The 13,644-nt window shown below is 45.7% G+C and overlaps 1 protein-coding gene across 1 annotated transcript in view; it reads right to left on the bottom strand.

Annotated features, from left to right (window-relative positions):
* LOC126150946 (odorant receptor 13a-like) overlaps positions 1-13,644 on the bottom strand; it is a 199,007-nt gene that overhangs the window by 97,801 nt on the left and 87,562 nt on the right. The window contains exon 4 of the mRNA XM_049915909.1: positions 9,950-10,049. Coding sequence (XP_049771866.1) covers positions 9,950-10,049 — 100 coding nt within the window. The remainder of the gene's footprint in view (positions 1-9,949; positions 10,050-13,644) is intronic.

The raw sequence follows: 13,644 nt of genomic DNA, 5'->3' as shown, positions 1-13,644 counted from the left end.
CAGACTGTAGCGCCTAGAACCGCTCGGCCACTCCAGCCGGCTCACTACGGAAATAGTTGATCTAGGGATGTTTAGGAGTGTGGAAAGCTCGCGTGCAGACATATGACACAAGTGACACCCAATCACCTGACCACGTTCGAAGCAGGTGAGTTCCGTGGAGCGACCCATTCTGCCCTCACGGTGTCTAATGACTATTGCGGTCGGTGATATGGATATCTGGCAGTAGGTGGCAGCACAATGCACCTAATATGAAAAACGTATGTTTTTGGGGGTGTCCGAACACTTTTGATCACATAGTGTAACTAACGCTCACCACTGTTGCTGCGGATATTTAAAGCAAACCTGGTTTGCGTCCTCGTAATGGCGCAAGTAGCGCCACCGTTAGGGCCTGGTTACGAAATACGATCTACTGAACTGACAGTGGGCAGCTACACTAGCTCAATTCGCCTCGCCCGGTCACACAAGTGAGAGCCGCTGGCGTAAAAGTAGACAGCTACTGCACGTGTGTACCCGCATCTCTTCAGTAGCGACGTCTCGTGCAACGTTGTGGCAAAATACACCGCGGATCACAGTTCGTATAGTTATCGGTTACAAAAATACCATGCGCTGAAATAGTTAGAGCTAGAAGTGTTGTGCAGAAAATGGAGAAAAAAGAACGATTTGGATCAGGAATTGGATCCAAAGAAAACGGGCAACGCATACAATATTTAAAGAGCTATATGATGGAGATCCTCGAGAATATAAAGCAGTAATGACAGTGACGCCTACACAGGTGGAAGTACTTTTACTTTTGATTGCTCCAAAAATTCGATGTAAAGATACACACGTGAGCTATGCTATACCTGCAAGAGTGAAGTTAGAAATAACTATGGTATACCTTTCTTCTGGAATGTCGTATAGACTGCTGTCGATATTTTTCGGTATTTCAAAGGCGTTCGTAATTAAAATAAAAACAGAAGTGTGTGAAGCTATAAATGAAAATCTACAAGATTTTATCAAAGTAATTAATATTTATTACTCATAATCAGATTAACAAATGGTTTGTTAACGTTTTTTGCATATATGAAAAATGAACCTGACAGAATAATACTGTGCTACGAAGCTTAATTCACGATTGCTGCGCTACGAGAAAGTACAGGCGTGGATTTCGGAAACGTAAATTTCGCCCGGCAATGGCTGGAAGGCAGCAGTTAAGGGACCGACTGGCACATCGCATGGCAGGCGCTGCCGAAATTGATATTTTGCAAAAGGATTCTACGGAGACAGGGTTACGAGACCGCGTTGCAGGCTAGATGGCACTGCACGGCGGGCACTGTATGCAAATGTGCGGTAATAACGGCAGTACAGGGCGCCAACGTGCTGTGAACAACTCATACGTTGCAGCTGCAACAGTGTCTAGTGACCTGAGTGTAGGGGCCGAAGCAGGCTGAGGAAAGCTGACGCTGTAATTATGAAAGAACACTCCACTTGTCCCCTCCAGAGGAGCTGTGACGAGGCGAGGGGAAAAGTATACATGAGCGAGCCCGCAGGCTCACAGCGAGCAGTCGTCTCTAGAACCAGAGACAATGACGATTTAAGTTGCAGGCTAACCTCGACGACCTTTTGGTGATGGATATCGGCGGCCAACTGACCTGCTGAAGCTACCTCCAACCTCCCGCTGCACTGACACGTCACTGCTGCACCGGCGCGAGGAGCGAGACAATTGCTCGCCTCCGCTATCTGGGCGACATCGTCCTCAGGGGCGGGGCCGGGGCGCGAAGCCGCGGCCTCCCGGGTACAGAGCTGTCTGCAAGCACTGAACGAGCTGCCCTGGGAGGACGGCCGGAGCTGCTGAAGCCGTCGGCACGCGGACCGTGCTGTCGAACGTCAACGTTGAGCGTGCCATGTTCAACGTGCTGCTGAACGCTCGGAAACGATGCGACTTGTGCATACGGTACGTGGGCCCCAGCGTGGTATACGCGATCGCAACGCACTCCAGCGGCAGTTGAGGGATGTTTCTAGTTCGTAAATCACACTCTTTACTCAACGGGCCCGCGTAAAATTCCCACGTTAGCCCTATTAAAACGCAAATTTCCTCCATCGTCCACGAAAAGGAAAGTACCATGTCCAATCAATAAGGACGTAGGCTTATTAAAGTTCCATTACAAACAGTGCGTTACAAATTTGGAATAATTCTCCACATAAGATAAACATTATTTCATCATTCCCACATTTTAGTAGAACTCCAAGGTCAGCCTTACTTCATCACTCTTCCTATCCAGTAGCAGAATCTTTGCAACATGTGAATTATGAAGCGTAAAAGAAAAAGGAGCAAAATATATTTATACAAGTAGCACAAGCTGTCCTTTGGTTTAAGCCAATCGAACAGTCACCCCACAAAAAAAGGTGAATTTATATTTACATAACATCAAATATTATAGTATATACTTATATTAAACTAATAATAAAGTATCAGAACCTAATAAAAACGCGAATGTTAGGAAAAAAAATTGGTTGTGTCAATACGCGAACCACCGCCCCAACTCAGTGCAGATCAGTGCCAGTACTCACTACGCTAAACCAACATCACGCCTTTTCTTTCTAATCATAGTGTCTTACCCCTTCCTGGAAACCTTAATCGAAGATATGTTACTAACTGAAATTTAATTATAACAAATAGTACCAAGAACAATGCGTTTTGGGTGGATCTTCAGTGTGTCGCTGCCTTCAAATAGCCTACTCTCACGATAAGCAAGTTACAATAATTCTTTTTCCACGAACATTATGTTTCTCATGATTTTATTGGAACGGATCTCACAGTTAACAATAGGTTTTGCAGTGATTCTCAATGTGCTGGTGCTCAGAAACGGCATATATACATATAGGCATGAAATGAATGGCAACATGGCGCCTGACAACTCTGTACTGAAGGGAGACGGCGTGCATGTGACGTAGGTGGCGTTATGCCATCTTATTGGTCAACGCTCAGACGCACGCTCAGAATATCTGACATGCCAAATATTGCTCTGCACGTTCGGAAAGACTGCCGAACGTGCTGTTCCACGCTATGACGTCAGAAACTCGGCACGCTCAACGCTCAACGTTCGGATGCACGGTCCGTGTGCCGACGGTCGGCTGCTTCCCTTCGGCGCTCTACACGGGGCCCACGAGTCTCGCTTGAGGCAGCAGTCAGCCGTGCTCTGGACCGCGGGCACAGTTAACGCATGCGGTGGCCGCTCAGCCGTGGCGCGAGTAGGATCGCTATGTCCACAAAGCTGGGCAAGCGGACGCCGACGCTGCGGATGCCGGCATTTCAAAATGGTTCAAATGGCTCTAAGCAATATGGGACTTAACAGCTAAAGGTCATCAGTCCCCTAAACTTAGAACTACTTAAGAAGCTCCGGAACGCCCTATACTTGCAATGTTAAAATAACGCTTATAAATTACATCTTTCCTCACAAAGTATTTGAGGTAGGAAGTTGAACTTTTTGCAGATTATTTATTGGAATATGAGCTACAATTTAACACACGGAGTTTACAAAATTTTAGTTCAGTTATTAAAGATGATTTTTTTCAATTGTAATGAAAATTCACAACATTTTTTTGCAATTTTTTATTTATATATTCAAAAATATACAGTTTTTTGGAAAAAGGCTGTGTTAAATTATGCAGAAGGTACTGTGTAACATTTACTGAAAGTTTGAAACAAATATGTTTGGAAGATCCTTAGAAAACATGTAATTAGTATGAGAAAATAAAAGTTTTGGGAATCGAGCGACAAAGATTGGATTAACTTTTTAGTGCATTCCAGGTCCATAGGATGGATTATCTTCATCCTCTGCAAACTCATCCTCCAGCTTCCTCTTGTTCCTCCTCCTGTTTATTCTTGCTTGTATTTCTAGACTCTTTACAGCCCTGTCTGCAGCCCGAAGGCGTTCCTTGTCTAAAGCAAGCATCGCTCGTACCATGTTAGAACCTATCTTCATTCCCATATTTCTAAATACCTTTGGCTTTCCAACATTTCTCCTTTTCTTAAAAGCCTTCAGAGGATTTCTAATAACTTTACTTTTACTCATTATTATACTTCAACAAAACAGAGACTCAAGAAACAGAATTAATTACGAATATTTTCGAGATAACGACAGAGTAAATAAACATGAAACAATCGACAATCACACCAGCGATATATATTGAACCATCACAGGTTAGCCACAACACATACTTTATCTCACATCACTAAAATGTACCTGATGAACACGGACGTTAATAATAACACCATTTGACAGTAGTTTAACAGCGCCACAGTGGGTCACGCCCATGTAGAACACATTTCAAAAAAAGATTTAAAAATAGTTGTAGTCTTCGGAATTGAATAAATTATTTATCTATTAAAAGGTAATAGTCTGCAGATTCAGAAAACGCAAAAAAGTAAAAATTGAACTTTTCATGATTTTGAGCCTTTCCGGAGCCCCTTAAACCTAACTAACCTAAGGACATCACACACATCCATGCCCAAGGCAGGATTCGAACCTGCGACCATAACAGCCACGTGGTTCGAGATTGAAGCGCCTAGAACCGCTCGGTCACAGCGGCCGGCTCCGGCATTTCGCGTTGGCGCTGACCCACGCGTGCTGCGTGGCACCACCGCCGAGTTCGGCAGAAGGCCCGCTGTCGTACCTTCGACGTAATACAGTCAGTGACACACTTGCCTGTGTTTCCCTGCACGCTTCAGTGTCAGTCACCGCTTTCTCCCAAACAATACCTCTCAGTCGCTCTGACATGAGGCCGGCCGCGGTGGTCTAGCGGTTCAGGCGCTCAGTCCGGAACCGCGCGACTACTACGGTCGCAGGTTCGAATCCAGTCTCGGGCATGGATGTGTGTGATGTCCTTAGGTTTAAGTAGTTCTAAGTTCTAGGGGACTGATGAAGGCCATGCTGAACCAGTTGACGCTTTCGAGGTCGGCGACCAGGCTGCAAAAAAAAGTAAGGGAAAACTCAGTGCACTCGCTAGACGTATGGTATACACGCCATTCGGGAGGACAACGGTTCAAACCCGTGTCCGGTCATCCTGATTTAGGTTTTCCGTGATGTCCCTATATCACTCCAGGCAAATGCTGGAACGGTTCCTTTGAAAGAGCACGGCCGACTTTCTTCCCCTTCCTTCCCTAATTCGATGAGACCGATTACCTCACTGTTTGGTCTCTTCCTCCAAACAACCCAACCCAAAGGTATATATAGCCGGCCGCGGTGGTCTAGCGGTTCTAGGCGCTCAGTCCGGAACCGCGCGACTACTACGGTCGCAGGTTCGAATCCTGCCTCGGGCATGGATGTGTGTGATGTCCCTAGGTTAGTTAGGTTTAAGTAGTTCTAAGGTGTAGGGGACTGATGACCACAGATGTTGAGTCCCATAGTGCTCAGAGCCACTTGAACCATTTTTTCGCTATGACATGTTACAACCCTGAACTTGGGCGTTTGTAACATGATCTTAGAGACTGTCATTACTGCATAAAGTACATCACTTGTGAGTATTGATTGCGAGGATTGTTCCAATCGTGTGGAGTGTGCAGACACAAAGGCTCATTGAAAGCAGGCGCTGTTGGTGTAGAGATTAGTGGCGATCTCGGTGGGAACCCTTCAGTCAGTTGTAGTGATCGAGCAGACTCGGAACTTTAATTAGAAGGTGTGTACACGACTGTAATGCAGACGGCTTTCTTATGGTGTCTAGAGAGTAATGTATGTATTTCATTCGTCTCATCAATTCCATCAGTTGGCGGCAACTGTCTGAGCTGCAGTACCACATGTCTTCCAATTAAATCACATTCATCTTCTGTTTTTTTTTTAAAATCGGGACAGTCCCTTTTAATCTGTTATTCAATTCCTTGAGTTCATTCACGGTTGCTTCAATTTCAGACTGTTCTGGCGAAAACTTCTTCTTTGACCTTGCTCCATTTGGTAGTTTCATTGGTTGTATTTCCACGGTGTTGTTGCTGTTTCTATTAGTATCGAGACCCTCGTTATTAGTTTGTAGAGATCTTTAGACAACTCGTTCCGCAATGTTGATGCATGATGTCGTTCCTGACATCAGCCGTACTCTTTAATTTTGAAATTTAACAATACTTATTCAAGTAAAATCAAAATTAACAATACTACTTTATTTCTAGATGCCGACTGTGGGGGAATGGCAAGATATGCAAGTAGGGTTCCATTCGAGGTGAAATTTTCCAAACTGCTATGGGGCTATTGATGCAAAACACATAATAATTCAAGCAGCACAAAATTGTGATGGTGAATACTGTAGTTACAAAGGAACAAATACTATAGTGATTATGGTCGTTGTGCGTCGTGGTTATTGTTGTCGTGATATATGTTGATAAAGTCTCATATGATCATAATGTAGATGGTTCGGTATTCTAAAACTGGTCGCTATATCCTTATCTAGAAAAGAAGTTACTGTTGCCTGAAAGTGGCGTTCCAGTTGGAGATGATGCCTTCCCTTTAAAGTCGTACTTCTTAAAGCTTTCAAATATACAACTATAAGAGAAAGGATCTATAAATTCAGATTGAACAGAGCAAGAAGAATTGTTGAGAATGAGTTTGGCATTCTAGCGCCTCAGATTTCTTGTTTTGGGAAAACAAATTCAAGTTAAAGAGGAAACTGCGATGAAGGTCGTCTTTTGTGCATGTACGTTACACAGCTTGCTACGAACCACTGCATCAAGCACCTACGCAGCACCGGGAACGACAGATTTTGAAGACATAATGAACTTTCACATCAATCTGGGGCAGTGGAGATGAAAATACATATGATTTGCAAAACATTCATTTCTCAATGATCAATAATAGATCGAAATCAATAGTAGAGGGTACACTAGATAAATACAAAAATCACTTCAATGGCGAGGGAGCGTTTACTTGAGAAAACAACATCACTGTGTGATTGTAAATACTATAATATAATTGTGTGACTGTAAGTAAAATTATAAATAAAATACTATATAATAATAAAATACTTACCAGACCATTTGTTGTGTTTCAATTAATTATTTTCGTAATGTAATTCATAGCATCGAACCATCTGATGAATGGTTTATAGATTTGATCAGTATCACATCCTGAGTTTTCAATAACTCCTCGTTATACATAGAACGTAATATTTGGTATTTTTTGTTACTTCATTCGCGTCTTGTAGACCAGTTCCATGCGAATTTGTCCAAGCGAAGCTTTACGCAAGAATTTGTACTTATAATTAGGATTGAAACAATTCTATAAGTTGGTTTGGTCCTCGTAAAATTCTGAAAACACCATATTTTGTACAGAAGTCCATCTACCCGTAATATTTTTAACAGATCTTAGAGACAAAAAAACATATGCAGCAACGAAGAATGCACCCTGCGTGTTCCCCATCTTACAAAGTACTATCGTTTCGCATTACCACGCAAGTTGACGTCCGAGTCGCATGCGAGCTGCTGCATGTGGCGCGATGGGGGAAGGCGAGAGGCGAGTAAAAGCAAAATAGTTTTCAGTAACTCGGATGAGAGCTGCTGATCGACTCGCACACAGCCGGCCGGAGTGGCCGAACGGTTCTAGGCGCTACAGTCTGGAACCGCGCGACCGCTACGGTCGCAGGTTCGAATCCTGCCTCGGGCATGGATGTGTGTGATGTCCTTAGGTTAGTTAGGTTTAAGTAGCTCTAATTTCTAGGGGACTGATGATCTCAGCAGTTAAGTCCCATAGTGCTCAGAGCCATTTGAACCATTTGACTCGCGCACAACAGTAACTCGTATGACGTGTTCACACGCTGCGAGTAGCCGCACTGCAGTAACTGGGCTGCCATCTTGCACTATGTAACCAGCACCTTACACGACTGGCACAAAATTGCAATAGACAACGTCTTTCAAATGTGGAAACAAGCTTACCAACTTTAGTTTACGTCGTACAATGACTTATTGGTGTCGCGATTTTTTCCTTCAGTGTGGTTATGCTACACATCGCTATGTTACATAAGGCAATCCGGAGCCCTGTTTTGGCAGGGGGTTGCAGCTTACGTCAGCGAAGCGGAAAAATCGACCAAGTAACACACGTGACACACAACACGTCAACCAGTACTGAGAATAGATTACGAAATTCGAGCCGTTCCTTTTCAGGACGCTCTCGTACAGGGTGTTTAAAAAATGACCGGTATATTTGAAACGGCAATAAAAACTAAACGAGCAGCGATAGAAATACACCGTTTGTTGCAATATGCTTGGGACAACAGTACATTTTCAGGCAGACAAACTTTCGAAATTACAGTAGTTACAATTTTCAACAACAGATGGCGCTGCGGTCTGGGAAACTCTATAGTACGGTATTTTCCACATATCCACCATGCGTAGCAATAATATGGCGTAGTCTCTGAATGAAATTACTCGAAACCTTTGACAACGTGTCTGGCGGAATGGCTTCACATGCAGATGAGATGTACTGCTTCAGCTGTTCAATTGTTTCTGGATTCTGGGGGTACACCTGGTCTTTCAAGTGTCCCCACAGCAAGAAGTCGGAGGGGTTCATGTCTGGCGAATAGGGAGGCCAATCCACGCCGCCTCCTGTATGTTTCGGATAGCCCAAAGCAATCACACGATCATCGAAATATTCATTCAGGAAATTAAAGACGTCGGCCGTGCGATGTGGCCGGGCACCATCTTGCATAAACCACGAGGTGTTCGCAGTGTCGTCTAAGGCAGTTTGTACCGCCACAAATTCACGAAGAATGTCCAGATAGCGTGATGCAGTAATCGTTTCGGATCTGAAAAATGGGCCAATGATTTCTTTGGAAGAAATGGCGGCCCAGACCAGTACTTTTTGAGGATGCAGGGACGATGGGACTGCAACATGGGGCTTTTCGGTTCCCTATATGCGCCAGTTCTGTTTATTGACGAAGCTGTCCAGGTAAAAATAAGCTTCGTCAGTAAACCAAATGCTGCCCACATGCATATCGCCGTCATCAATCCTGTGCACTATATCGTTAGCGAATGTCTCTCGTGCAGCAATGGTAGCGGCGCTGAGGGGTTGCCACGTTTGAATTTTGTATAGATAGAGGTGTAAACTTTGGCGCACGAGACGATACGTGGACGTTGGCGTCATTTGGACCGCAGCTGCAACGCGGCGAACGGAAACCCGAGGCCGCTGTTGGATCACCTGCTGCACTAGCTGTGCGTTGCCCTCTGTGGTTGCCATACGCGGTCGCCCTACCTTTCCAGCACGTTCATCCGTCACGTTCCCAGTCCGATGAAATTTTTCAAACAGATCCTTTATTGTATCGCTTTTCGGTCCTTTGGTTACATTAAACCTCCGTTGAAAACTTCGTCTTGTTGCAACAACACTGTGTTCTAGGCGGTGGAATTCCAACACCAGAAAAATCCTCTGTTCTAAGGAATAAACCATGTTGTCTACAGCACACTTGCACGTTGTGAACAGCACACGCTTACAGCAGAAAGACGACGTACAGAATGGCGCACCCACAGACTGCGTTGTCTTCTATATCTTTCACATCACTTGCAGCGCCATCTGTTGTTGAAAATTGTAACTACTGTAATTTCGAAAGTTTGTCCGCCTGAAAATGTACTGTTGTCCCAAGCATATTGCAACAAACGGTGTATTTCTATCGCTGCTCGTTTAGTTTTTATTGCCGTTTCAAATATACCGGTCATTTTTGAAACACCCTGTATGTTACTCGTGTAATACATAAGTATAAATTATCGTTTATGAACACTGTAAGGTTTGAGAGTGTTAGAGTCGCCCAGAGGTCTGTGCCACATCCTACGGTGGACGCCACCAGCACCCCCGACGGCATCCAGCGTCCAGTGCGGCGCCCAATGGCCAGCAGACTGCTGGGCCGACCCCGCATGCAGTGGTGCCAGTTCGCGTGCCGTGCTACGCATGCGGAAACCTCTCTCCTCTACTTCATTCTCCTTGGCACATAGCGTACTTACCGTAAGTGCTTCGTACGCCAGAAAACTCAGGATGACTAACTGTACACCGAAGTTGAAGGCCATGCTGAACCAGTTGACGCTTTCGAGGTCGGCGACCAGGCTGCAAAAAAGTAAGGGAAAACTCAGTGCACTCGCTAGACGTATGGTATATACGCCATTCGGGAGGACAACGGTTCAAACCCGTGTCCGGCCATCCTGATTTAGGTTTTCCGTGATGTCCCTAAATCACTCCAGGCAAATGCTGGAACGGTTCCTTTGAAAGGGCACGGCCGACTTTCTTCCCCTTCCTTCCCTAATTCGATGAGACCGATTACCTCACTGTTTGGTCTCTTCCCCCAAACAACCCAACCGAAAGATATATACGCTGAGGACAGCGATATCCAGATTGCTTCAGTATCGCGTATACTGGGTATGACAGGGCAGAGCGTTGGCGCAGCTGTCACTTGTACTCCGGTGAGTCATGTGAAAATGTTTCAGACGTGATTATGGGCACACGGCAAGAAAGGCTTTGAAAAGGGAATGGTAGTTGGAGCTGGATGCTTGAGTCAATTCATCTTGTAAATCGTTAGGGAATTCAATATTCCGAGATCCACAATGTCAAGAGTACACGGAGAATACCAGATTTCAGGCATTACCTCTAACCACGGAAAACACAGTGGCCGACGACCTCCACTTAACGACCGAGAGCAATGGTGTTTGCGTAGAGTTGTTGCTGTCAATGGACAAGCAACACTGCTTGAAATAGCCACTGAGCCGTGGTAAAAATTTGCTGTTTTGAAGAGCGCGACGCAGCGCGTAGTGTGAAGCAGTCGCCCTCCGTTTCTGGCGGTGGCGCCACTGTGGCAGTCGCAGCTTTGGTATCTCCCTCTGGTGGGAAAGGGGAAAGGTAGCCTGTTCAGGTGCATTTAAGGGGCGCTATCAGCTCGGCCAGTTATGATCTCATTCCTTTCCCCCATCTGCTCCTATTCCTCGAACATATCCGCATCCTCTACACCTCCAGCCATCTTGAACCCCCTTACCCCCTGGTTGCTCCTCTCCTCTCCCATCCCCGCCACCTGCCACGTCTTCACCGTTGTGTCCCCCCTACCCTCCATCTCTACACCCTACATCTCCTTTCCCAAGGTGGCTTCCATCAACTCCCCCTCCCGGACGATGCCCTCTCTCCCTCCATTTATCCCTCCTATCAACTATGATCCTCACTCCCACTCCTTTCCTCTGTCCTTTCCCTGGGCTCCCTCTTCCCCCCTTCCGTCCTGTTTTCTCCCCACTAAACCTCTCCCTACCTCCCTTCTCCCCCCCAAGTCCTTTTGTATTCCCCTCCTCTGCCTACCCCACTCCTTGTCGTGTCTGCCCCCCACCCCTCTTATGGGTCCTCATCCTCCATCAGCTCCTTCCCCGGTTCCCCCCTTCGCTTTTACTCTCCTTTCCCCCCTTTTTTGTTTTCCCATCATCTGTCCAGTTTCCCCCCACCTGCTCTCGGCTGTGGTATGTCACATTTGCCAACTTTTTAGTGCAGTGTTCCAGTGACTATTCAGTGTTGTTCGTCTTTCTCCTGTTGCGAACAGAAACCATGCTGTCGCTAGGTGTGAATTTTATGTCTTTTGCGAACAGAATCCAGACTGTCGCCGTGTTTTTTAATTGTCTGCCTATTGTTTTACCTGTCTGCTTCGTATGTATTTTATTAGCATCATCATCCCTCTGTTCTTTGTTTTAAGTTCCACGATTTCTTTTCGCCATGTTACTCTTTAAGTCTCCGATTTTATCGCCTGTTTTTATTATTTATTCTCTTCATCTTTCTCACAAAGTCTGTAGGCTGAAGAGCGGCATACTAAGCTGCCAGCTGCCAGCCCTTCCCCTTTGGGGGGAATTGAAATTCAATAAAGAAAAAAAAAGAAAAAAAAGGAAAAAAAATCTCGGCCAGTGGTCAGTCGGTCAGTCAGTCTGTTTGCGGCGAGTCTGGTCAGTTGGTCCGCCGCGTCAGTGTGTGGCAGTCAGTGTCTGTCTGTCGGCCAGAGTGCTAGTATGTGTTAGGCCGCCAGTCTGCTCGAGTTGCTTGGGCAACGGTTATTGGCGGTTGGATCGATCGGTTGATCGGTCGCGCACTGAGATACCAGATGACTTGTCCGCCTGGAGCGTCGGCGCATGTGAGGTCGCCACGTCAGTCCAGTGGGCCGCCCCGTATACCGCGGGGTAGTGGCTTCACGGCCGACACGAGAGCAACGGGAGTCAACCACGACATCGGTCTGGCCGGCGCGAGCTGCGCCGCCCTGAGACGGGAGACAGGCGCGCCTTCCTGTGTCCGTTGAAGTGGCTGGCAGCGGACGGTTCGGGAGAGCGTTTTGGGGGTGCTGCGCCAGGTCTTCGCCAAACATCGCAGTTTATTAGAAGGTGATTGGTGATATGTTGTTACATTTAACTTGTTAAATTCTACGTGTGTTCTTGGTCAGTCTCTCGTCCCCAGCTTGCTCGTCTCTCTCTCGTCCGCATTTGTTAGGCAGTTAGTCTCTGTCTGTCCGTCTGTCGGTTTGCCATACGTTAATAGCTGCCTCTGTCATGTTTGTTGGATTCGGTGTTAACGAATTTATAGAATTACGAGGTAAAGGCAGAATTCCTGAAATATGTTTTTATCTTGCCTATCATCTTGCGAGGCGGTATATTTGTAATGTAGAGCATGTTGTACATTTTATGTAAGTCTGAATTTCATGAGTAATTTTTTTTATAAAGTTGCCACCCTTCCTCCGTAAGAGTCCTTTTAAAAACAAATTGCACTTTCGGTGGCTCAAATGGCTCTGAGCAGTATGGGACTCAACTGCTGAAATCATCAGTCCCCTAGAACATAGAACTACTAAACCTAACTAACCTAAGGACATCACACACAACCATACCCGAGGCAGGATTCGAACCTGCGACCGTAGCGGTCGCGCGGTTCCGGACTGAAGCGCCTAGAACCTCTTGGCCACATCGGCCGGCGCACTTTCGGTGGCAAATAATTTCTTAGAGTGAGTGTTTGTACCATTTCCATCCCTCTTACGGGGTGCATAGTTAATTGTGTGAGTTGTTAACATTTTTAGTTTAAAGTAATCTGGTGTGTTGCAGATTTGCACCCGTGCAGAATTTCAGAGGTTGTTGTGAGCGGTCGTGACTACGGCCGTGTTGAAAGGGAGCGGCAAGCTTCTCAGCCCGAAGGCTCATACTGTCAATATTGTTCTTTCTGCCTCTAAATAAAATTGTAACTTGATATTTCGAGGGTGCTTTTCTGCGTATAAATTTTAAATCCGTTTTTGAAAAGGCTTTTATGAATAAAATTCCCATTTGTTAAAGGTAATTTCACTTTCATCAGTTATTCCCTGGCAACTACTTCCACGCTCACCTAGTGTGATTAAATGTGTTAATGTTCTTGACGAATTGCTAGTAAATAAAGTAAATTCTTTAAGAAAAGATTTTGAAAGTTAAAGTCACGCTTCAGCCACACAAATTAGTGTGGGACGTACGACGAACATATCCATTAGGACAGTGCGGCGAAATTTGACTTGAGTGGGCTATGGTAGCAGACGACGGACGCGAGTGCCTTTGCTAGCAGCACGACATCGCCTTCAGCGCTTCTCTTGGGCTCGTGGTCATGTCGTCTGGACCCTCGACGACTGTAAAACCGTGGCCTTGTCAGATAAGTCCCGATTTCAGTTGGTGAGAGCTAA

Source organism: Schistocerca cancellata, chromosome 2 (genome assembly GCF_023864275.1).
Source record: "Schistocerca cancellata isolate TAMUIC-IGC-003103 chromosome 2, iqSchCanc2.1, whole genome shotgun sequence".
NCBI lineage: Eukaryota > Metazoa > Arthropoda > Insecta > Orthoptera > Acrididae > Schistocerca > Schistocerca cancellata.
Note: the sequence above shows the minus strand (reverse complement) of the source record. Positions and strands in the feature narration are given on the sequence as shown.